The sequence below is a fragment of the Rissa tridactyla genome, chromosome 3 (assembly GCF_028500815.1).
Source record: "Rissa tridactyla isolate bRisTri1 chromosome 3, bRisTri1.patW.cur.20221130, whole genome shotgun sequence".
Taxonomy (NCBI): domain Eukaryota; kingdom Metazoa; phylum Chordata; class Aves; order Charadriiformes; family Laridae; genus Rissa; species Rissa tridactyla.
This window is the reverse complement of record NC_071468.1, coordinates 121,724,479-121,748,516: the sequence shown is the minus strand read 5'-3', so window position 1 is coordinate 121,748,516 and position 24,038 is coordinate 121,724,479. Positions and strand designations below refer to the sequence as shown.

Sequence of the window (24,038 nt, the reverse complement as noted above, 5' to 3'; positions counted from 1 at the left end):
CGGAGCCGCCCTCTGCGCATGCGCGTTAGGCGGCCAGGCGCATGCGCGGCGCCGCGGGGACTGTGGGCGCCGGCGGAGGGGCCGACAGCAGGTAGCAGGGGGCGGCGGGGGCCGGGGCTTGTCCTGAGGCCGCAGCTCGGCCCAGCGCTCCCGTCCCTTGGGGCGGGCAGGGCCGCGACCCTCTGTTCAGCCCCCCATATCGGCCCCCCCATCCCAATTGGCCGCCGAGGGGGTGTGTTGGGGGCGGGCCGTGGCGGCGGGGGGGTGCCGGGCGCTCAGGCGGGTCTGTCGGGGCGGTGTGGGGCTGCCAGGCCGGGCCAGTGCTTTCTGGTCTTCCATCTGCCCTCCGGCTGCGGGTGCTGTGGTGTGAGGGGTGGACGGAGAGGGTGACGGGGCAGCTTTGTGGTTGCTTCGGGGGGATGGCGTTGGGATCCCTGCAGCAGCGGAGGCAGAGGTTGCCTTCCATCCTCTGCAGGGGACTGAGTGCCCCTCCTCCTCTGTGCTCATCAGATTATATGTATACCACACGTAGCATATATTAAAGCACTTGTATGGAGCACGTTGCTGCAGCACCGTGACAGTGGTAGAGATGCTTGCTAGTTTTATGCAGATTTTCTCATAAAGGTGTCAGGGAATTGTGTGTTTGCCGGGAGTTGTGAAGGAGATGAGGCAGAGAGGAGGTGACCTGGCCCTTGGTGCCAAGCTGTAAAGGTTTTGGCTTAGGGAGGAAGTGCAGGGATAGGGTATGGAGAGCAGAAGCAGAGGAGCTTACAGCTTTCAGGAGTTACTGAACTTATGTACCATCACAATGTCATGCATGGTGTGGTGAGCTCTGTAGCTTGTATTATCCCTGTGTTCTTGCATACCTCATTTTTTTCCTCCTTTCTTAGTATAGCTCTGATTTTCATCCAGCCCAAGCCACCGTTTCCAAACTGTGTGACATGTCAGCAGCTTTCTGACAGTCCGCTCCCTTCAGAATGTCTCTTTGATGTTGAAGGTCCCTCTTTGACATAAAGGAATTCGTAGGTGAGAGAGAGATTGCAAGGTGAGAAGGTAGACAGGCATGCCATCTTCATGCATAACACGGACTTTTCAGTGACTGATGAATGATGGTGCTGCTTAGGGACTGAAATAAGTTACACATTTCATACATGGATGTAGATGACTTGTAGGAATGTTTTCCTTATCTAGAAAAAAATATAGGATTTTTCCTGGACTCTGTTTTATGCATTGTCTGGTTGAAAGGCAAGGGGAGGCGGTGTCTGTCAAATGAGTAAGTGAATAAATACATTTAGGTTTTTTCCTGAGTTTTGGCTTTAGCAAACTGATTGACCTCTCCATGCTCACTTCTCCCATGTTGTATTTATATGATCATGCAAAATATATGTTTTTATTTTCTTCAGCTTACCCCATACTTGCCAACCATTGGGCAGACATGCTAAGAGCCAAGGATGCTCTCCTGCGGCTGTGGCCCCACCACTGCACATGCCTGGCACAGCTTCCAGCCTGCAGGCTCGTGTGGCGTTCGCTGCACAGGCAGCCACTGCACCCCGAGTGGGCCGCCCTTGCTGAGAAGCAGCTCAAGGGCAAGAATCCCAAGGATTTAATTTGGCACACCCCAGAGGGGATCGACATCAAGCCCTTATACGCCAAAAGGGACACGGAAGACCTCCCTGAGGAGCTGCCAGGGGTGAAACCTTTCACTCGAGGACCCTACCCAACCATGTACACCTACAGGCCATGGACTATCCGCCAATACGCTGGCTTCAGTACAGTGGAGGAGAGCAACAAGTTCTACAAGGACAACATTAAAGGTAAGACAGCTGATTTGGGAACAACATTGCCTTGCAAAGCAATGGGAAACATTCCTATGGTGAATGTGATCATTCTGCCTTGTGAGTTTTGATTTCTGATAGGCTTTTCCCAGCGACGCTGTATTTCTTTAGTACTGGGAAATAGGACCATTTCTGAAACTGTCCTTGTTTCATTTTACTATTGAGGTGGAAAAATGAATGCGTTAAATGCTATTTTTAGTTAGTCTGCCTTGACGCTGACAGAGACAAAATTTGGCTGCATCCCAGGGTCCAACCAGCAGAGATCATGGAGCACTTCACACTCATTTTGTGACCATGAGAGAAGATTATAATGAAAAAAACCTATTGAACTTTGACACTTACCACTTCTAGTATTAGTGTATTCTAACATTTTGCATTTCCATCTCATAAGATATACATGAACTCATATAAATACATATGAATAGTGTCACTCATGGTGTACTAGTGAAGCCAGCTTCCTAAAAGTATTGGTATTTTCCACATTTGAGAGTGGTTTTACCAATATTTCTGCGGAGTATTGTGCTTTGCAGGAATTTGTTTAGCTAATTGCCAGAGTGTAATACACTACTGAGTTAGGCATTGTAAAACCACTGCTAAAAAGTTGTTCTTGATAGACTGAAGCATTAGTTTTACACCAGCCGTACATCTTGGCAATTGTTTGAAGCTAATTCACCTTACCAGTAAAAACAGCAGACTTCTGAGTAAGCATCTGTGATGCTTTTATTTCCCACTTTATAGGCCTTCCTACTCCAAACGTCGGTGTTTAGGGCAGGGGAGAAGAGCTGTTTGGGGAATTTTACCTCTTGCCATATTGTGGTTAACTAATATGAAGCAATATTAGCTGCTGCAGTATTCTTGCAAGTATTTGTGGTTCTTTCCATTTATAAAACTCTCAGTAAATGAAGCAATTATAAATACAGGGTATTAGAGGTTTGCAAACAAACGTTTATATAGAAAGATTGTTCTGAATATAGTCTGTCTTACTGATGAGCATTGCTGCTTGAAGCAGAAGTGCTAACACTTGGGTTGGCTGGTAGCACAGCTCAGGTACTCAAGAATGTTTGCTGCCAGGAACGTTTCATGTTTATTTGACTTTTTACATTGTGATATTTTATCTCTGTTGTTGTGTTAATGGTTGCATTAATATTGAATTATTTAGTATAGCTTCTGAATCTGACCTGTTTGTAAAGCATTTTTAATAATTCAATTAAAATCTCCCTGTAATTAGAGGAATGGTGAAAAAGAATTAATTATCAGTTCTCATAATTGCTGAAATTTCTATTGCTTGAAACTAGGCAGAAATTAAAATTTTTGTCATTGTGCTTCAGAGCTAACACCTAGCTTTTTAGATCAAAGGCAATAGCTGGTATCTGACAATGATGTTGAGAAGCAAAATTGCAAATGCAATAGATACAGTTAGTTCAGGAACAGCAGTGCTAGTCTGAGGGTGAATGCCTGGGGGTAGCAGAGTTTCGAGTACTGCTTTCAGGTTGCAGCAACAAGTCTGCCAAGAGCTCTCACTGTCCCGTTCCCTGCTTTATATGTGTAATTTTCTCCTTCTATGAGTTTAGAAATGCATCACTTTGCTTTACGAATAAACATATGTCACTAGAGCCAGGGTAACAATCTGTATGTGTGTGTGTGTGTTTAATTTGACATAAAGAGAAGGTAATGTGACATAGTTTATCACACTTTTGTTTCCAGCTAAGCTAAGTAGAGTTTCTGTATATAAGCCCTGTTACTGTCTATGCACATGTATAACTTGTGGCTAAACTGTTATTCAGTAATTTGTTAAGCATGGTAAGCTGAGCTAGAAGGACTACAACATTATTTTTTCTCAGTTAAAAGCTTTTTTATTTAAAGCTGAAGACTAGAAGACCTTGGAGAGATTTGGGGAGGGAACAGTGTTGAACATCAAAAATTGGTTTGTCATCCAGGCCTGGATCATGTAAAATAAAATTGATAGATTTAGACCCAAGTCTAATGCAAGTCTGTTCAACACTTCTGAATATCTCTCTCTGTTGTGTGGTTTTTTTTTTTTCTTTTTTCTTTTTCATTTAGCTGGCCAGCAGGGATTATCTGTTGCTTTTGATTTAGCCACCCACCGTGGTTATGATTCAGACAATCCACGAGTTCGAGGAGACGTTGGAATGGCTGGAGTTGCCATTGATACAGTGGAAGACACCAAAATCCTTTTTGATGGAATTCCTTTAGAGAAAATGTCAGTTTCTATGACAATGAACGGGGCAGTAATTCCCGTGTTGGCAACATTCATTGTAACTGGAGAAGAACAGGGAGTGCCTCAGGCCAAGCTGACAGGGACAATCCAAAATGACATCTTGAAGGAGTTCATGGTCCGAAATACGTACATTTTCCCCCCAGAACCATCCATGCGGATTATTGCTGACATCTTCCAGTACACCTCAAAGGTATTCATTGTTTAAATGTATTTACTTCTGTTATTATATCTAGTTAACTATTTATGAGACACTTTGGAGAACAAAGCAGAAGATGGGAAGACCTGTCATAGTGAAGAATGATGTGGTTGTGGGAAGGGCCGTGAGGAGAAGTTAAGATCCCAAAACACTTACAGCATAAATTTTAAGATTTTTAAGTCAGTCCAAATCAAAGTGAGATTAAGATGAGCCTGAGCCTGAAAGGAAGGCAGGAAGCTTGGAGACAAGGAACAGACAGGCTGTTCTTTGCATAGAAAGTAAGAAGCCACATAATTAAGAAGCTTTTTACAGCTGTAAGCAGGAGTGAAGAGGTAAGAAATCTCAAAGGAATTCTGCTGCGAAATTGAGCATGAAAAGCAGATAATGAAAGGAGCGAAGTCCTGAACTGATGAGTGGAAGTTCAGTACTGCCAGTTGTTTTCTTAACTGTGTTTTTATTGGAGAGATGGAACACAGCCTGTAACTGAGAAAGAGACTTACATGATGGGTGATAGTTTAAGCACAATGAACAGTGCAAAAAAGGTAAAAGCATGTAAAGTATAGATCTTCAAACACCGTTGAATAGAGATGCGTTGTATTCGCAATTTACAAAGAATGGATTGTTTGTGAATGTTGGTAGAACAATTATCTGATCCTCCCTTCTTCTGCTGTCATAGAATCACAGAATGGTTTGAGTTGGAAGGGACCTTTAAAGATCACCTACTCCAATCGCCCTGCAATGTCTTACCTTTTTGTTTTTTTACTTTTGCAGTATATGCCAAAATTTAATTCCATTTCAATCAGCGGATACCATATGCAAGAGGCAGGAGCTGATACCATTCTGGAATTAGCTTATACTATAGCAGATGGCTTGGAGTACTGCAGAACTGGACTTAAAGCTGGCCTTACCATTGATGAATTTGCACCAAGGTGAGCTAAAGAAATTTGCAAGTAAAAACTCACTTTTGGTAAAACATCTAGAGTTTGGTATCAAATTCAGTCTTTCTGTACATACAATATTGACAATGCTCACACTGCAGACAGGTTTTGTTTTATTTTCGTTACACAGTTTTAGCAGTAGGAAAATACCTGGTCCAACAGACGCTTAGACTACATCTGTGCTAATAAACTGAATAAAATTCACGTACAAGCCCAAGCATTGTCAAGGTCCGTCGTGACAGTTGGTCTCTGAGTCAGAAAGAAGATCCCTAAGCTGTTAGATCTGAGACAGTCGTAGCTTTAGGAGTGCAGAATGCAGCAAGAGCTCTCACAGTTCTTTTGTACTGTAGTATTATTGAATTTTTTTTCATAGGTATTATTTTGAAATATTTGGGAAAAAGTGCTTAGCAAGGGGAGGTTCAAGTGGTTCAATTTACAGTTTCAAACTTCCTAGGAATAAAATCTAATTTGAAGCAGAATATTGTATTTTTGTATAGTTACTGCCAAACTAAGCGGAATTGCAGTTTCGGGTACAGGTACCCTAACTATGTGGTGAGTCTAAAAATAAAAAGGTGTGGTTCACATAGCCTGTTGCACATTCAAACTTCAGGAGTCAGCTGAATTAACTTGTTTCCAAGATCCGTGGCAAAATCACAGTGTCACAAAAGTGTAGAAAAAGACACAGCCTTATTTTCAGACTTTCTAGTGAGGGAGAATCTGTGAGAGCCTTTGGCAAACTGTTTCAGTAGCTAATTCACTGTAAAAAAAGTGCATCTTTAGTATAAAGAGTTTTACTGGCTTTAACTCTGCATGTTTACATTTATAAATCTTAGAAGCTATAAGCAGGAAAAAGTAGATAAATCAGTCTGTTCCCTGATATGCTATCCAGTATTGAACTGATGTTTGATTTGTGTTTTGGTTAAAATCATCAGGAAAAGGATGAAAGCGTGCTTGCAATATGTTATGTCTTCTCATCATAAGTAGTTTGTGAGCGTGACTACACTATTAGATTGTGTCCAGGAACATTCCCTGGCACTAGAGTGTCACTGTCTGTATTAGTGTCACGTTAAAAGGACTGTAGTTTTGATATTTGTCTGTCAGAGTCCCAGGACTTTCACTGATTTACTATCAGAGTCCCACCAAAGGACTGTCACTGAATCAGATTCACAAATAATCGAAATTAGTTATTTTATTGAGAGCGACAGTCGCAGATTTGAGATTGCCGTTGATAAATTCACTAACTACAGTAGCGCTAATTACTTAAGGTTAATATTGCTAGCAAAAATAACGATAGTACAACAACCCGGGGTAACGTTCACCAGAGGGTGAAAGGCGCAGCGCTTACCCAGAAAGGCGTCCCTGCCTGGGGTGGAGGAAGAGAACACAGCCCGTCGACTGCTCCGTCAGGTATCAAGTTTCTTCTCTCCCAATTTTCTCCATCCTTTTATCCCCAAAATGATGAGGTTTCCCTCCCCTAGGTGACGTGTAGTATGATTTGGGTGGAGAGATGAGTGCTATAGTCGTATATGTTTAGCATGATCTCTAAAATCTTCATTAGCGTATACAGGGGTGTCAATTTTAATCATGGCAGCCTCTCAAGGAAATAAAGAGCTACACAAAGTCTGTGTTATCTTGATTTTACTGTCTCTGCTGACGAAAAGCAGGGCTGTCCCGGCTCCCCAAGACTACCCCGTTATTTACGTACCCTGTGATAGCCAGACAAGCCTTCACTCCCCTGGTTTGCACAAGAGATAGCAAAGCCAGTCTTAATCGCTCTTTGAGCACAGAGACTTCACCTCATTATCCAAATTCCGCATGCTGGAACACTGCCTGACCTAGGGCTCCCCTGAAACAGCCCCTGGGGACAGTTTAGCAGTTGCAGGGACCATTGTCACTGGCAGTTTGCCTGCAGTCACCTTGTTTGGACACTAAATCAGTTTATTGGTATAAATGTGTATCATTCTGTAGCAATTGGCACCAGTGTCCAGGAACATTCCCATCATCTTATGTCTGCTTTATATCTGTAAAAGTAAATTAATTGGAGACCTTGCTGTAGGACTTCTCCTTTATTTAAACAGAATGGTTTAATGTTTTATCCTGTTTGTGTGCTCTTGTTGCAGACTCTCGTTCTTCTGGGGAATTGGCATGAACTTCTATATGGAAATAGCTAAGCTGAGGGCTGGGAGGCGGCTGTGGGCTCACCTGATAGAGAAAATGTTTAAGCCCAAGGATCCCAAATCTCTTCTGCTGAGAGCTCATTGTCAGACTTCAGGCTGGTCACTCACTGAGCAGGTTAGAAATCGGACTGTCATCAACTTCCTCATTTAAATATATTCTCATGATATGTATCTTAAAGGGGGCTGCTGGTTTTACTCATAAAGATGCGGCTTTCTGAAGGACACAACCTGTCGTACTCTCAGTCTGACAAATGCATTGGATACAACTTCTTGCTTACGCAATATAAAAAGTATTGTTGAGTGCCAGCAGCATTGCTTCCCAAAATCCTGATTTATGAAATACCTCAGTATTCTGGACTGCCTTGTAGCACTCAGGTAAAAAGGTAGAAACTAAAGGCTTGAGCTTGTATTCACAAAAGGATTCCAGTATGGTGATAGGCAGAGTCTCAGTGCCTAACTTTTCGTTGTCTGGTTTCATTTTCATTCTGGAATCATTGTCTTAAGCATGGGTTCTCTCAGTCTAGTGGGTACTGAATTGAGAATAGGATCCAAACCTGCTAAGTAGAGGGCGAATTGCAGAGAGGTGCTTACATTAATTCAGGACTCAAAGGATGAATCTCTCTCTCGGATTTATCCTGTAAGTTATCCTTTCAGAATGCAGCTGAATAAGGAAGTAGAGGCTCCTTTTTCTCAAGGTCACTGGCTTAAGAATTCATTTGAGCGTCCAAGGCAGTCTTTCATGCCCTTGACTCACTGCTGAAGGCTGAAGTAATGGTTATCGCTCATCTGCTGTTTTGAAACTGGGTGCACTTTCTGCTTTTCCTGCTGAGTTACATCACTTTGCAACAAAAAAATAAATCACTGGACAGCATATACAGTTTCCCAAGTGAGGTCAGAGCTGGATTCCAGCTCTTGCTCCAAGGCCCGTTCTCAATCAAAGACATGCAATAAGAGTTATTTTTAGTTTGTGTTTGCAATCATTGTTATTTGACTTGTGTGCCTTGGTTTTATTCTTCTTTTCAAAGCAAATATAATGTTTACTTATATTACAGGAACGCAGTAAAGCTAGAACAAAGGAATTTTCTGAACAGGGGCCTTTGTGGGTCCCCCAATTAAAAGTATTGTATGAGAGCAAAATAGTAATATTACCAAAAATATGTTCAACTGTCTTCCAGTGTAAATATATTTCTGGCTGGATCGTAATGTTTTTTTCCTGTCTAAACATTTTTTATCTTAATATAGCTCCTCAGTGTCCAGTGTTTGCTCCTTATAGGTCTTTGAGGGCAAATATGTTTTTCTTTGTCCTGTCTGTAGATGGGTATCCACTCATAAATTTGGTTTTACATTCTTTCTCATCCAAATCACATTTTTCTGTAATTCTTTAAATGGAATATTTGAACAAGAAGTAGACTGCAGTATGGGTAGAATTACCGTGACCTTGTAAAATAGTGATATTAATTCCGTTTCTTTGTGGAAAATAACTTAGTTCACAGATATCATGATACCTTTCGCCTTCTTGAAGGTCATATTACGTTAATAGCTCTTAGTTATTTTGGATACATTTTATCCCAGCTAAACATGTCAAGGATTAGCTATGCAGTCTGAGCTACTGTTGAGTTCCCTCGGTAATCAAATGAGATAAGATGAGCCAATGCAGTGGGTGACTCTTAACTCGGTCTCAAAACACAAGTCATCCCCTGGAGATCGTGATAACTCCTCTTTGACTGTAAGCCGCATATATACAATTCAACTGTCTAGATGTATGAAAAGAGCAGATATAAATTTTGACCTAAGATTATATTCTGTGACACAGTATATTTCTATACCACTGAGTATATTTCTGTACTCCAGATTATCCATTTGTTTAGGTTAATATCCCAGTTCTCCCACAGATATCTTTCAGTTTTATAGCACCAGCAAATTTCAACTGTAATTCCTGTCTTTATTAGTGAAAATATTAAGCACATTTAGTTCCAAGATGTATCTTGACTAGTAACCTGTCTGACAAATGTGCTATTCACTGCTCCAAGACTTCTGGAATCTGAGGACAGAGGACATCGGGACTACCTGTTCCATGCTCTCCAACTTGGATTAAGTTCTTTGAAACACCACTAAATATAAGTTAGGCTTTCCTTTGTTATCATGACCAATTTACTCATACGCTGATAATTTTGCCTTTCTTTATGGATCTAATCTCTTTGTCCGAGATATTGATAAGTGATCTATCAGTTTGATTGGATGCTTAAAGTTTTCTTTTCCAGCTTTTGTTATGATCCCAGTGTTTCAATGGGGAATCTTGCATTCGTTCCATTGCGGTAGTATGTGTGTGACTGATCTGCCTCAGCCCAGTGGCAGAGCTGCTGAGCTTCGGAGCTCTCCTTTTCCTTCCAGGATCCCTTTAACAATGTTATCCGTACTACAATTGAAGCAATGGCTGCAGTGTTTGGAGGTACGCAGTCTTTGCATACAAATTCGTTTGATGAAGCCTTGGGTTTGCCTACAGTGAAGAGCGCTCGCATCGCTCGGAACACGCAGATCATCATTCAAGAGGAGTCAGGTATTCCTAAAGTGGCGGACCCCTGGGGGGGATCATACCTCATGGAGTGCCTCACCAACGATGTCTATGAAGCTGCTCTAAAGGTCAGTTTGCATAAACTTTTATGTTTTGTGGGAAAATTTTAGGTATAGGAGTTTTGAGAAATGTGTTTTAAGGGACTTTTTGATATGCTGGTAACTTCTAAAGAGGGAATTATTTTACACTTAGAGTTCACTGATTTCTTTGTAAATGAACTTTACGAAACTACAGTGTATATTTAGAGAAAGAGACACTTCAGCCTTCTAGTAGGCTACATTCAAAAGGGAAATATCCCAGTGTGGAACAAATAATCAAGTTCCGCAAAGTCGCTTGCACGTTGAAAACTCCCAATTTGCTGGGATCTGTTTTATGTGTAAGAAAAATAAAGGGTTCAACAGAAGAAAGAGTCAAACCAACCTACTTAGGTACCTCCCTACTCATGCTTGTGATCTGCTTGAGTCTCTAAATTAGGGGTTATTGAAAGCAGAGTTTTATAGCCAAGCACGTAGGCAGACAATTGTCTGGCCATCCTTGAGTATTACGCAGAATTCAGGAGAAATTTTTCTGTTGGTTCAGAATATATTTTTAATAATGCTTTTAGCTGCCAGTCATTACTTTTAAAAAGCTTTAAAAAAAAAAAGCTTTAAAAAGCATTTAAAAGCTTTAAAAAGTACTCTGCAGGAGTAGTCTGACTAGTGACAATCCTGCATAAAGATATATGCCTCCATGTCTAGCCTGCAGTGATTCTCCTTTTGAGCAAATTATTGCCCTTATGCAAAGTCCCAAATTGGGCTAATGCAGGCCCAAACACGAGCCTGGGACTGTACAGACACTGTTAGCACATCGTCTGACGTGGTTTTTAGGTCCTTTTCTACTAGGATGCTTCTAGACAGTGCCAGGCAGGGCCCGATGGCCATTTGCAGTAGGTAGTTTGAATGCAGTCACCCTGGTTTTGGAGCCGAATGGGCTTCTGCTGTGTGAGAGCTGAACCATGCCAATGCCATTTGTCTTCTGGATCAGAGAACCGACCCTGGCTTTTTTCAATTTATTTGTATTTGTATGCATGTAACTATAAGGGCTGGTCGGCAGGGAGAGGTCAGTGCAGAGTCAAGGTCTCGAATTTTAAGCCTTTTCGTCCATGGGTGTTAGTGATTGAACAATATGCCATGCATTGTTATTGAATCCATGGAGATCTGGTAATAAAAATGCTCTTTTTTTGAGAAGTCTCTTAATTTATACCAAAACCTTTAGTCAGAGACATGGGGATAGTACTTTTAGAGTACAGGACTGTATATATAGATATAATAAAACTTTGGATGGCAGTACAAGTGCAAAGCTCCTTTTGTGAACCTCGCTGTTATTTATTTTTTCAATCCTTTTAATTTTGCAGCTTGTTGAGGAGATTGAAGAAATGGGTGGAATGGCCAAAGCTGTCGCTGAGGGGATTCCCAAACTTCGTATTGAAGAGTGTGCAGCCCGAAGACAAGCCAGGATTGACTCTGGTAGGGAGAAGGGAGGTGAAAGAAGGGAAAACTGCCAATACAATACCTTTGTATAAATGTGGTTTTACATTTTCATTGTTTTTTTTCTTCTTAGTTCAGGAGCAGCAGATTGTGAGCGATAAAATGGTCATAGTTTTGTGTCAGTGAAAGACATAGGAGTTTTATGTCTGGAAAGAGATAGCAGTATGGATAAAATAGAATACCAGTGTAACAACAGTCTTTCTTGACATATTTAAGACTAGATTAGACAAAGCACTAGAAAAAGTATTTTAAAGGAGTATTTTCGGCCTTCACTAGTTGATCCTCTAATTTCTGAGGGTATCTTTCAGCTTTGATTCCTGAATTTAAAAGGATGACAGCCAGCAGATGGCGGTATTGCATGGCCAAATTTTAGCTGGCCCAAGTCCTGGTTTTGCTTGAGAGCTTCCGTTTTTCCCTGAAACCAGAAAAAATGCAGTCATCTCAGATTAGTGGATGATGCAGCTCTTTTTTTGTGAGATATATATGTATATGCATAGCTACACATACAGTAAGTATATGTGGAGATTTGTACACAAGCATGCTTATGGCTCAGTTCCGCTTTTTCTAGTCTGCATTCCAGTAGCAGTCCAGTAACAGAAACTAGGGATAACTCAAACATGAAAGAAGTTATAAGAACTTTCTTGTTTGGAGGATAAATTTGAAGCAGGTCTTTAATTAAGACCAATAAAGAACAATCAAGAAAGTTCCGTGTTTTCTCTCACAAGGTAAATTACATCACGTTGCTTTGAAGAGTGTAATAATGTTATCAGGCACTGCAAATAAAAATTGTTGTAAATTCCATACTGGCTGAAAGCTAAAATACAGTTTTCCGACATGATAAATTAATTTTCATTCACATGGAGTAGTTTTAAGTCGGAACTTCACTTTCTTATTTATCTGATAAATCACAAAAGTAAATGCAGAGCAGTGCAGGAGCCCAGCTCTTCTGCTTAATTCTGTAAGATTCAGTTCAGTAAACTTAAAAAGAGAAAAATAGCTAATGCATATTAGTGAGTCGTTACTAAATCGGTTTGTAAGACAAATATTGTTCTATTTCAAATCTTTTATCTGGCCCAGTATTCACTGAGTTGAATGTTCATGCATCTAATCATCTCTTGTCATAAAATATGTAAAATACAGATTTTTCTTCCTATAAGAACAAATGTTAAGTATTTGAAATGTGTAGAGTTATGAAGCAAAATGCTGCATTATATTGCTCAAAATTTTCTTGTCCTATTAATATTGTGTCTTTTCACAGTAGTTTGCAAATGTATTCTGAGTTTCTGGTGTTTCACTGGAAATAGGGTCTGAAGTAATTGTTGGAGTAAACAAGCATCAGCTAGAAAAAGAGGAGACAGTCGAAGTTTTGGCTATTGATAATACTTCAGTCCGTAGCAAGCAGATCGAGAAGATTAATAAGGTGGGAACTACCTTCTTAAAAATGAAAATGCTTGTAATTGCGAATAGAACTTGAGTAATACTAAGGAAAGGTGGCCTTCCAGAAATTTGGCCTTCCAATTTCTGAGAATCCACTTTATTCTTTAGCAGGGAAGCTGGATTCCCGTTCAACCTCAGTGGAGGCTGATAGAAAATCTCAAGAAACACAGTATTAGAATCCAAACAGAAATGGTTTTGTTGTGTTCATTTGGTTTTAATAATTGTATTTCAGGTAGTCTCATGAGTATGTCTAACCTTTCCAAATTGATAACTTTACATTTTCTGAAACTGAGATAGGAAATATCTATGCAATGTTTTGCTCTAAAACTATGTAACATTACTTAACCACTCACACTATTTGGGGCAGCTTGTCAAGTGCTGTGACGGGACAGGGTTATGGAACCAGGAATTGACATTCACTTTAATAATTAGTAGAAGTGTAGGTCAAATGATTTTAGAGTTATTTAATGGACTTATACATGTGTTTTAAGGTTTGAAAAACCTTTTTACTTCTAATGTTTTTCAAATACATAGCATATATTGACAATTGACAATTCCATGCCTCTAGAATTAATATTTGAAATCAGAAAATCTTACGCATTCCCAGTTCACCTTGTAGTTTGTTTTAACTTAATGTTTTTCTCCTCCACTTTAGGTGAAGGCTACTAGAGATGAAGCAGCAGCTCAGCAATGTCTCGCTGCTCTAACACAGTGTGCTGCTACTGGGGAAGGCAACTTACTGGCGCTTGCAGTGGAAGCAGCACGTTCAAGGTAGCGGGCTGGGGGTGAATATCCAACTGCTGTCTGAAAAAACAGTGGTTCACTTCCATCTTTCAGCTGTTCTTGGGTATGGCATCAGTGAGGTTGGTGTCTTGCGATCTTTTGGGTTTTTCTTCCAAGGTGGAAGTAAAAGATGGCTGCAGTTTGACGTTGTAAGGTAGACTATTACTTTCTATAACAGTCTCTTAAGGCTAAGCTTTAATTTCTCACAAATAATACGGATACAAAGAATCTAATAGGAAATGATGTTGTTCATACACATTGTGTTGTTTACATCTCAGACTCTTACCAGTTTCAGGACGTAACTAGGTTTCTCTGTCACCCCACTGTTTCATAGGTCAGGGAGCTTAAGAAGTGGCTGAGATGTGAAAATGGATATTCACAATTTTATCATGGTCTGTTGCTTCATCCTTCCTTGCACCACAGATTGGTGTGAAAACATTTTTTGACTGAAAGAGAAATAACTTTACTTAGCCAGGCAAAGATGTAAAAGATGCTCTTGAGTAGAGCAGTGAAGAGTCCTTTAGAGTGGAAAATTTACTTTTTTCACCTAAGGTGCCTTTAAGACTGTTTTCATTCCCGCTTCAAAGTAATCGATCTATTCTCTAGAATAGATCTCTAGATCACATCTGTTTGTTCCTTACTTACCTAAATGCCCCAGAAATGAGCAAACCAAATTCACTCCGTAGTGGGCACTGTCCTGTTTTTACTGTGATGTCTCAAATTCCTTCATTCCCTTTCCTTGAACACTTAACAGCCATATTTTGAATACGTTTTCTCCCACAGAGAGCTTGTCGCAATTCCGCCAGCAGCACGTCTACACCTGTCTTGGAACTGTAAAGGTCACAGGAGGGTAGTGTTAGATTTACCAGGGATTCATATCTTCTGTACCAAAACTGACCAGTTAACTGCTAGTTTCTCTCCTTGGTGACCTTGTTTTTGTTATTTGTAAAAGCATTCATGGACTGCAGTTCTACTTTTTAAGTTGCAAACACCAAACTTACGTGTGCCCCAAAACTATATATGGGAGGTGACCACAAAAAAACGTTGTCTTGGCATCTGATAAAGAGTGTTTGAAGGAGGATTGTGAGCTCTGTGAACTTTTACGGGGAAGCCTTCTGTTAGGGGCAACGTGGGAAAAGATTTTTAAGTGGTCACGTTAATCCTTTACAAGTAGTAGACAAATAGGCCAGTATGACCAGCATGTTAGTGACAGGTGCCTGTCTCCTACTGAATGGAAAATGATGGGTTTTGATCATGAAGACAAGTAATGTAATTCAACTGAAATAAAAGGAGTAGCACAGGATTTTTAGCGTTGAACTATGGAAAAGACTCCGTGGACTAATACGGAGATTTCAGTGCTGACAAGCACAAGTAGAAAAGTAATTTTATTTTTTTATCCAAAGTAATAAGGCAGGCCAAAGGCAATGGGGAGTGGGAGGGGAGCAGTACTGCCTCCCTTCGGGGCCTCGTTTCTCATGAGAAGACACGTTACAGGGAAACGGGTGTAGTTAGGTAGGGCTATGAGACAGATTATACTGAGTTCTGTCTCATGTCCTTCGTCTGCGGTGCTGTTTCTCTGTCCCTCTCCAGACCTGCAGTGCCTGCTGTGCCAGCTATTGGTGATGGAAAAGGAAGGCATGAAGTGCAATGCAGCATGTCCTGCTGCTTCTTTGTTTGCCCAGTCTGTGACCTCCTGGGACTTTGTCACCTGATTACGCAGTGCTACCTTTCGTTACTGGTGAAATGGAGAGAGGCAGCGGCAGTAGTGTGAGCCTGAACAGACAGAAGGTGACGGTTCTAACAGGCACATTATGATCATTGACTTTCTTTCTTCAAATTCATATTCGTGCAGCATAGCTTCTACAGCTGGTTGTGAACCACGGGGAGAGAGTCATAGCACAAATCGCTCAAGGAGGTAGACCTAGCGCCTGATAGGACACGCTGAATTGAACAATATCCTCCCTGGCTGTCACAGTTCTGGCTGTATTTCATCCCGTTGACCTCGTTGAATTGCCCAAAAGCTTAGCATGGAGTGCAGCTCCTCTTATTTGGAAATCCCCTACTTTTGAGGAGGCTCAGGGAATCTCAGTTGAGGGTTCTGATATAGCTCAGTTGGTCAACAGTAATTCTGAGCAGTGCAGAAGTTCCTGAGGTGCAGGCTACAGTTTATCTACAAACATGCTCTCCTTGCCACAGGACACGTTGCGAGGGCTGTAGGCTAATAAAACACAAAACGGAAAATATAGCGATCTTTTGGTCTTCACTTCAAAATTCTAAGTTTACTTAAAACCACAGATTAGGTTCTAAATTACCTGCTATCCCAAAACGAAGGGTGCTACCAAAACATGCAGTTCCGCACAAGGCAAATGTGAATGACAGTCACATGAAGGAAACACAAATTTATATAATAAAGGCAAACTGACTTCTGTTCTGTCAATTTTGCATAATTGGCGAGTAGGTTTTTATCAGCATGCATTGAAAAAACTGTAAATTGATAGTAAGAATTGTTGCTTATTCTACTTCAGTTTTATAATAGTGAGATGAAGACGGTTGTCTCCAGAACAATATTTTGCTGTAAAGGTAAATGGAAACGGGAGAGGTTTTCTACATCCAGATTGTAAAGAACTTGTCCAATGTTATGACTAGCTCATTAAAGAAAAGTGTAATTGTCATTAAAAACATGCTTTTCCTCTCCTGTTAAGGAGAGAGGCTGTGTTCCGGGCTCTGGATAGAGCTATTCCACTGTGCCATAGATGGCACCCACTGATGCAGCAGGACTAAGAATTAAGTAGTGATTTTTTTAAAAAAAAAAGTTTATTGGTCAATAGTAGGAAAACATTCACGAGTGTAAAAAGCCAAACTCCTATTATTACTTGGGAACTTTAGATTTAAAGTGTAGCAGAGACTTGGGGCAGAATTTTCAAAATGCACTAAAGGGATTTCAGAAGCAGTATTTACAGAAGAAAGAAATGTATTTCATTTTTTGTGCAGTACAGAAAAAACCTTCATCCCCGCCACCAGATTATACTAGAATGACATTGGTAGTCCAAACCACTTATTTTTCCCTTGTTACGTGAAACTTTCATTCACACGTTTACATAGTAAGAACAGAAAAGCACACCGCAGCTGCGTCTACGCGTGCTGCGCTTTGATTTAATACTGAAGTTATACTCAGATGCTGCTTCTGCAAAAGAGAAGGAGGAGAAAGATTGATCTAAACTTACAGTTTTCTCTAGAAGAAAAGACGCGTGTTATGCCACTGTAAGCCTTCAGCAAACAGCCAGTGTTTACCCAGGCGTAAGCTGTCAGTGTTTATGCGTGGGATGTATCTGTATCAGGCTGCAATCTGTGATGGCTGGCACTCCGAGAGCGAGTCAGTATTTATAGGTGCTATTTTTAGGTCTGCAGCAGCCTTAACCTTAGTCACTTAATCTAGCATTTGATGCAGCTTACTTTTCAATTTTTTGTTGGTAATATCAGAGAACAGTAATATCAGAGAACAGTAATATTAATAAGATTATTTGGAAAAACAGATGATTATGTAGTGAGTAAGGTCTCAGAACTGCTGTAACTCGGGTAGTGCTTGCTAAGCTTTCTGAGATCTTACAGGTAAAATTAAGAGTATTACATAGCGATGTCAATGGTTTCTGATGCAATCGTGGACAGTTTGCTTTATAACTAATGCTTTCTAAATCATTTTTAATAAATAAATTCAAATAAATTATCAGACTGAGTCCCATTCACACATAGCCATACAGTTACTATAAATTTGGTATTACTTTGCGTTAGCTGCTTTTCTAGACTGTGATCCTCATAAATCCAATTATGAACTCCTTAGTGTGCTGAGGAAGAAACTGGATAAAAGCAGAGAACTTTAAAAGTATAATTCCAGAAAGCTGAGTTGAGAGGAGATGGCAAAAAGCGGCCAACACTGTGTCAATAATGTGCCACAGTCTTAAAAATGTGTGTGCCAGCATGATAGTGTCTTCTGGACAAGGCAGGCAGCTTTGTGAAGAGTGACCCTGGAGATAAGAGGCCAGCGTCAGGCTCATGCATTATGCAGATCTCGCCTATATGCTCAGGGGAGGATTTCTGCCATTTTACATTGGCGTAGTTACAGTTTATAACTGTGGTTAAGGTTGCTGAGTATAAAAAACATGAGCTAGCAAAAGAGCAAAATAACTGGGGGGTCAGAGGAAGTAAAATATCTCTCTGAAGTTTACTGAAGGCTTCAGTTAATACAGGAGAAATCCGTCTTCTGTTACCTCAGATGTGTGGCAAATTGCATACGGTAGGAGTCGGGTAATAGCTACTGACACTGCAAACAGCAGAAGGAAAAAAGTACAATTCATTTGGCCGTCCCCTTTTAGAAGTGTGTGGGCAAGAAGTCGCATCTTGTCCAAACATCCTTTGAGCATTTCATATAAAAGCTTTAGAGGATGCTTAACCTAATTTTGCCTCAGAGTAGCTTACAGTTAAATGCAATATGACAGGAGAAAATGTGAATTCCAGGGGTTTGAAGTGTGCTTAGCAGTAGCTGAATGGATGGGGTTTGGCCTCCGTATTTGTAAGCACACTTTTAAAGTGTTTTATAAGAGTAGTGTTTTTCTTTCTTTCCTTTGACAAAGTTTGCAGCAAGTTGTATTCATTTCTTACTATATACAAATTCTTTAGTCTTTTTCCATTCAAGTGTAAGCTAAAATATTTTCATCAAAATACTTCTGATGAAAGAGCGCATCAAGAGCTCAGCAGCGTACCTTCGAGATCGTTACGCAGTACCAAACCCCAGTTAATTTCATACCAGAAGTAAGAAGCGTGCTGTGATACAGCTGCCAGGTGACCTGCTCTTCCTCCCCAGAGGAGTTGGTTTTCCCTTCTGAGCAGGTTCCTTTCATCAAGGGTTTGGTTGTGGGCTCAGCTGTAGTTAGAGCACGGCGTTGGGGTTTTTGGTACAGTCTGCATTATAGATTTTACGCAGAAAGGTGAAATCCATTAAGCATGAGATTTTTAAATGCGTTGGGACAGAGGCTGTTACTTCTGACGTTTGTACAAGAAGACAGCACAGCCTGGTTTGCTACAGCAGTAAGACGGGTATTATTTCGAATACGTGCCGTGTCTCCAGTAGCAATCAAAGCTTGTAACTTGCATGTAAGTGGATTTCCCAGCTGCTTCTGCATCTCGGTGGATAAAGGAGCTATGTCAGGAGTAGAGAAGAAGAAGAAATATTAAAATACAAACATCAAGGGAAAGACAAACACATTCCAGTTAAAAAGTTGGGCTTCAGTATTTTCTGTGTGTTCTTTTTTTTTTCCTCTTAATTTATATTTTGAATTTTAGTATGAGTCCAAATGGAAGATCTTGCAGTCCGAGCCCAAAAAAAAATTCCCAGTTGAGAAAATTTGGTATCATTTCTTGAACTGTTTTGCCATGCAGTAGTCCCTGTTGGCTTGTCACTTGTAAAATCACTTCTCGCGTCAGCAAAACAGTATTTTCTTAAAAATGCTCTTGCGTGTTCCATTAGTGGATGACAGTGGGGTGAGTCAGATGTTCAGAGTTATAGCACCAAAGGGGAAATGAGTGTAAATGAATTTGTCCTGCAGCAAGACAAATAGTTGGGCCGCTGCCAGCGATTTCTGCATTCTGTTTTCGTACAAGCCTCCCGATAACATTAATACTTTGTTCCTGTATCTCAGGTGCACCGTTGGAGAAATAACAGATGCAATGAAGAAGGTGTTTGGGGAGCATAAAGCCAGTGACCGAATGGTGAGCGGAGCTTATCGCCAGGAGTTTGGAGAGAGTGATGAAATTCTTCATGCCATCAATAGGTGAGAATAGCTTCCCAGGAAGCCGAACACAGTCTCACATTTAATCCATTAGATACATGTGCTACTCACTGTGCCCTAAAAAAGCGTTCCCCAAACCTGAATGACATCTCCAGAACAAAACAAAGACCTGCACAGTCATTCTCATGCTCGTAAGCAAGTAAGCAGAACGAGAAGAAATAAGTGCAATAAGAGAATAGTCAAAAATTAATTGAACTTGTATTTGCTTGCAAACAAAATCTACTGAGGTGATGTTATGATTTGAGGATTTTCTTCAAATATACTAGGCAGCTGCAAGATGAAGAAACTGTGAAAAATTGCCTGAAATCCCCGTACATTGGATTGCTTCTTTTGAAGACTCTGTAATAGCAATCTCTACAAATATTTCCAGCAATTCATGTTTGCAAAACCTGGTATTGATCTGCCCGAACGGTGTCCCTGCAACTTCGCTCTTACTGTTCCTAAAATTGTGAGGCTAAAATCTGCCTGGATATCCACATACAGCTCCCAGTCTACGAGTGTTACTCGTATCACAAGGGAGAAGACATCAGAAGGTGGTAGTATGTGTGAAAACGCTGCCCATTTGTGCCTTTTGTCAGCTTCTGCCTTTGCTGCTGTCCTCTGGGTGAAGAGACTGAATTGCTGTCGTGGCTGGTGATGTAACATGAATCGATGCTCGTAAGTCCCTGCTGTGTTGGGGCTTATACATTAAAGAATTACAGGATTTCTTAAAAGGGAGTTACTTGGTGGCTTCACAATGGTGATGTTTAGCCTGACTTGAAAGTAGTTGTTGTGGGGGATGTCACCATCGTTTTTTATTGTAAATCTAAGTATTTGTAATTATCCATTTACAGAAAACTGAACTGAACTGATTCCTTGAGAATCAAGATGTAGCTCCCTTTTTCACATACCTGCATCTATGTCCAAGATCATACGTACCTGTTAGTAAACATGGTAATGAAACAGGGTTTACTACGTGTCACCTTTGCACAGGCCTTCAAAAGTGTGATTTCAGACTTGCCCCACATTTAAAACCAGCCCCGAGTTGCGGTGACTCGGGTGCTTTTAGCTTGGCAGGCTTGGAGCATCTCGAGCGGGTCTTGTTGGGAGCAACTCTGTGGGTGGGGAAGTAAGAAACCAGAGAACAATACATATAAGGATTTTAAGATATCACAAATCAATTCAGATACCTACTTCATTGATACTCTCAGCAGTCTTTAGGAATAGAGAAGGCAGGTCCAACTCCTGTGCATCCTCAAACAGAAGCTTTGTTAGTCTGCTTCTTCAGGCTCTCTTGACATAATTGCTTTTTAAGCTGTCTGAGTTCTTATTTTTTCCCTGTTACATGATGCATTTTCCTGTCCTGGAGTCGTCTCCTGAGGCTGTTCAAATCTGTGCTGATAAATGATAAATTTATCTAGAGTCGTTCTTTTCCCCAGACTAAGCCACTGGATTCATACAGCGATCATCCCAGCCAGGTCAGCATATGGTTTCAAGGCGCACCAAATCTGTACAACTCCATCATTAACAGAATGCTCAGAACAGTACAATATTTTAATAAGAAACAAACAAACAAACAAAAAAAAACCCACAAAGAAAACGCTTTTATTTCTGAGAAGTGGTAGTCTTAGTGTCCCACTCAAGGACGGATACTGGCGGTACATGGATAATGAGAAGTAAGATGGAAGATTGATCTCTGAGGCTGTGGTTACACGGACACTTTTACCCAACAGGAATCAGAACCGCCACTAAGCAGAAAGAAGGAGGCAGGGGAATGAGCACGGAATGAGAGACACGGCAATCCTTTTCTGCACAGACTCGCGCCCAGTTGAACGGTGTTGCACAGGGTGGTGTCTGGGACCCATCTCTATGGCCTGTGTGCCATGCCAGTGCTTCTGAAATAATTGGTCATGATTATTCTTAAAATCTAAAAATTGTGGTTTCGTTGGTTGTAATTCTGCTCATAAAGCCCTCAGAGAATTCAGTATTTTGTCCGTTGGAAAGCAGAAAATTAGTGGTTTTCTTTAAAAAAGAATGTTTTATTCCTGAGGCCAGTAAATACAAGGTATCAGTAGTCACATAACGTAAGTATTAACACAGTATGCAGACTACATAGGCAAACCAGGACTTAGAAGATCTTTTGATTTGATGTACAGAAATGACGCTACAGTTGCAGGCAGTGCTTCTTTTATTTGTTGAAATACTTCTAACGATTCTCAGTGACTTACAATGATACAACATGTGTTTTCATTCAGAGTTAACAAGTTCACGGAGCGTGAGGGGCGCAGGCCTCGCATACTTGTCGCAAAGATGGGTCAAGATGGCCATGACAGAGGAGCTAAAGTTATTGCTACAGGATTTGCCGACATTGGCTTTGACGTGGACATAGGTCCCCTCTTCCAGGTACGAGTGAGCGAGGGGTGCCCAGTGTATTCCAAATGCAGCGATTTTGCCTCTAATGCTTATTGAGTAACCAGGCTGGGGCTAACTCTTACTTGTCACTAATCCTCTCTCCGTATAGACACCTCGAGAAGTGGCCCAGCAGGCAGTTGATGCAGATGTCCACTGTGTTGGTGTGAGTACACTTGCGGCAGGTCATAAAACTCTTGTGCCTGAACTCATCAAAGAACTCAATGCCCTTGGCCGGCCGGACATTCTTGTCATATGTGGAGGTGTCATCCCACCTCAGGTACGGGTGAACGTCATTTCCATCAAGACTAGGAGAGTGCTTTACTTCTGTCTGTGCTCTTTTTAGCTATTTCCTGCATTCTGTTAATGTCAGAGGTGATTTACAGCGCTGAAGGCTACTGTGTACAATCACCAGGGTCAGCGCAGATCTGCGGGAGGGCTGCAGAGTGCTGTCAGGTCTCATTGATCTGGTTTTCCGTACACCGTGTCCTGGTTTAACTTAACAGTGTTTGTTGGATGGAATATTAAGTTGTGTTGTGAAAAGACCAGCCTCAGGGAGATGTCCTTCATGCTCCGTTGTTTCTGATTACCAGTACCTTGCATATTACTGATAAAGGCTAGCTCCTGTCTTAAGAGACTTTATGACTTCAAATAATATAGTTCAGAAGAGGCACAGCTAGTGACTGAGACACGTGGCGGGTCCCGACACCTGTAGGCCACACATCTCATTCACTGTTTAGCCTCTCCTCGTGTTCCCCATCATCAGGCCTCAGTGTTGCCTCTCATTCCCTCTGCTTGACTATTTCTCCTAAACTGTTCAACAGTTTGTTGGATTCCCTTGCAGTCAGATCTCTGCCTTTGTCTCAGATTTTTCCTTAGCGCGCCCGCAATGTGCCTGGCTCTATCCCCTTTGGGGTCATCTTCTGTCTAGAGAGATTCAAATGGATTTTGCCTATAAATCTCCTGTTATGGCTGAACTCAATGATCTTAAAGGTCCCTTCCAACCCAGACGATTCTATGATTCTAGACGATTCTACTCCCTTTTCCCAGACTCCTTCCTTTTCTAGCCAATTAGGTAAGTATTTAGGAATGACAGACTTCGAAATTGAACGAACAAATCTTACAGTATTTTTCTAAAAGACAAATTGTGTTCTGTCCAGTCTCTTGATGGCATGCTACTAGTCTGTGGTTGGAAAAGGTATAATATAGCCTATATAGAAGTAAGAGAGACTATGTAACTGCTTCCCAGGTCTTTCTGAAATTTCAAGCCAATCATAAAATTGGAGAAACTTAGTTTGCCAGAGACCACTGGCAGTCATCTGGTCCAAGACCTTGTTTAAAGCAGTATTTTCAAAATTAGAAGTTATATCAAATTTAGGTTAGGGTGTTCAGGTCACATCTTTGTCATGTCACGTCAGGGACTTTTGAATATTTTCCAAGGATCTGACGTTAGTCTGATTCTAAACAAATAAAAGCTTTACCATAGATGTTTTTTCAACCTTTTTTTACCTCCTAACTACTGTTTTTTGCCATTTCCCTTGATGCTGTGCTGCCTCTCTCTGCGGCTTGTGGCAAACGCTTTCTTGGGCCCAGCATACAGACTAGAGCATACGCCAATTCTCAATCGAGTACCAATTTCCTGTTGCACTATTAACTACAAAGCTTAAATTTCTTTCTGAACAGGATTACGACTTCCTGTACGAAGCCGGCGTTACCAATGTGTTTGGTCCAGGGACTCGTATTCCAAAAGCAGCTGTCCAAGTGTTGGATGATATTGAGAAGTGCCTGGAGAAGAGGCAGCAATCTCTGTAATGCTGAAATTTCACGCAACGCAACCGGCCTTATACTAATCGCTTACAGAATGTAACCATCAGCAAGGGATGGCCAGCCACATACCTTTGGTTCCACCGCCCTGTGGCCTGGTGGTTTGTGCTTTCTAAGAAAGTTGTAAATTCTCTGCTTGTTTTAGTTGAGGATTATTTATATATGTCCCCACAAGAAGATTTTCTCTCTAGAACTATGACTTCAGGGAATGAAGGGAATTCAGTAGGTGGGTTTGGGTTTTTTTTTTCCAGATACACTGATCAATAAAATATCCGTTCCA

General features: G+C 41.1%; 1 protein-coding gene across 2 annotated transcripts; it reads left to right on the top strand.

Moving 5' to 3' along the window:
* Positions 1–25: 25 nt before the first annotated feature.
* Positions 26–24,038, top strand: MMUT (methylmalonyl-CoA mutase). 2 transcript variants are annotated; one of them, XM_054196669.1, is made up of 13 exons: positions 26–91; positions 1,404–1,814; positions 3,897–4,264; positions 5,042–5,199; positions 7,329–7,500; positions 9,777–10,025; positions 11,351–11,462; positions 12,788–12,903; positions 13,576–13,691; positions 19,397–19,528; positions 21,781–21,928; positions 22,047–22,214; positions 23,618–24,038. In XM_054196669.1, the coding sequence occupies exons 2-13, from the start codon at positions 1,436–1,438 to the stop codon at positions 23,744–23,746; spliced, it is 2,247 nt and encodes a 748-aa protein (XP_054052644.1). In that variant the 5' UTR covers positions 26–91; positions 1,404–1,435; the 3' UTR covers positions 23,747–24,038. The 2 variants fall into 2 exon arrangements, with proteins under 2 accessions (XP_054052644.1, XP_054052643.1); XM_054196668.1 differs by lacking the exon at positions 26–91 and adding an exon at positions 109–232.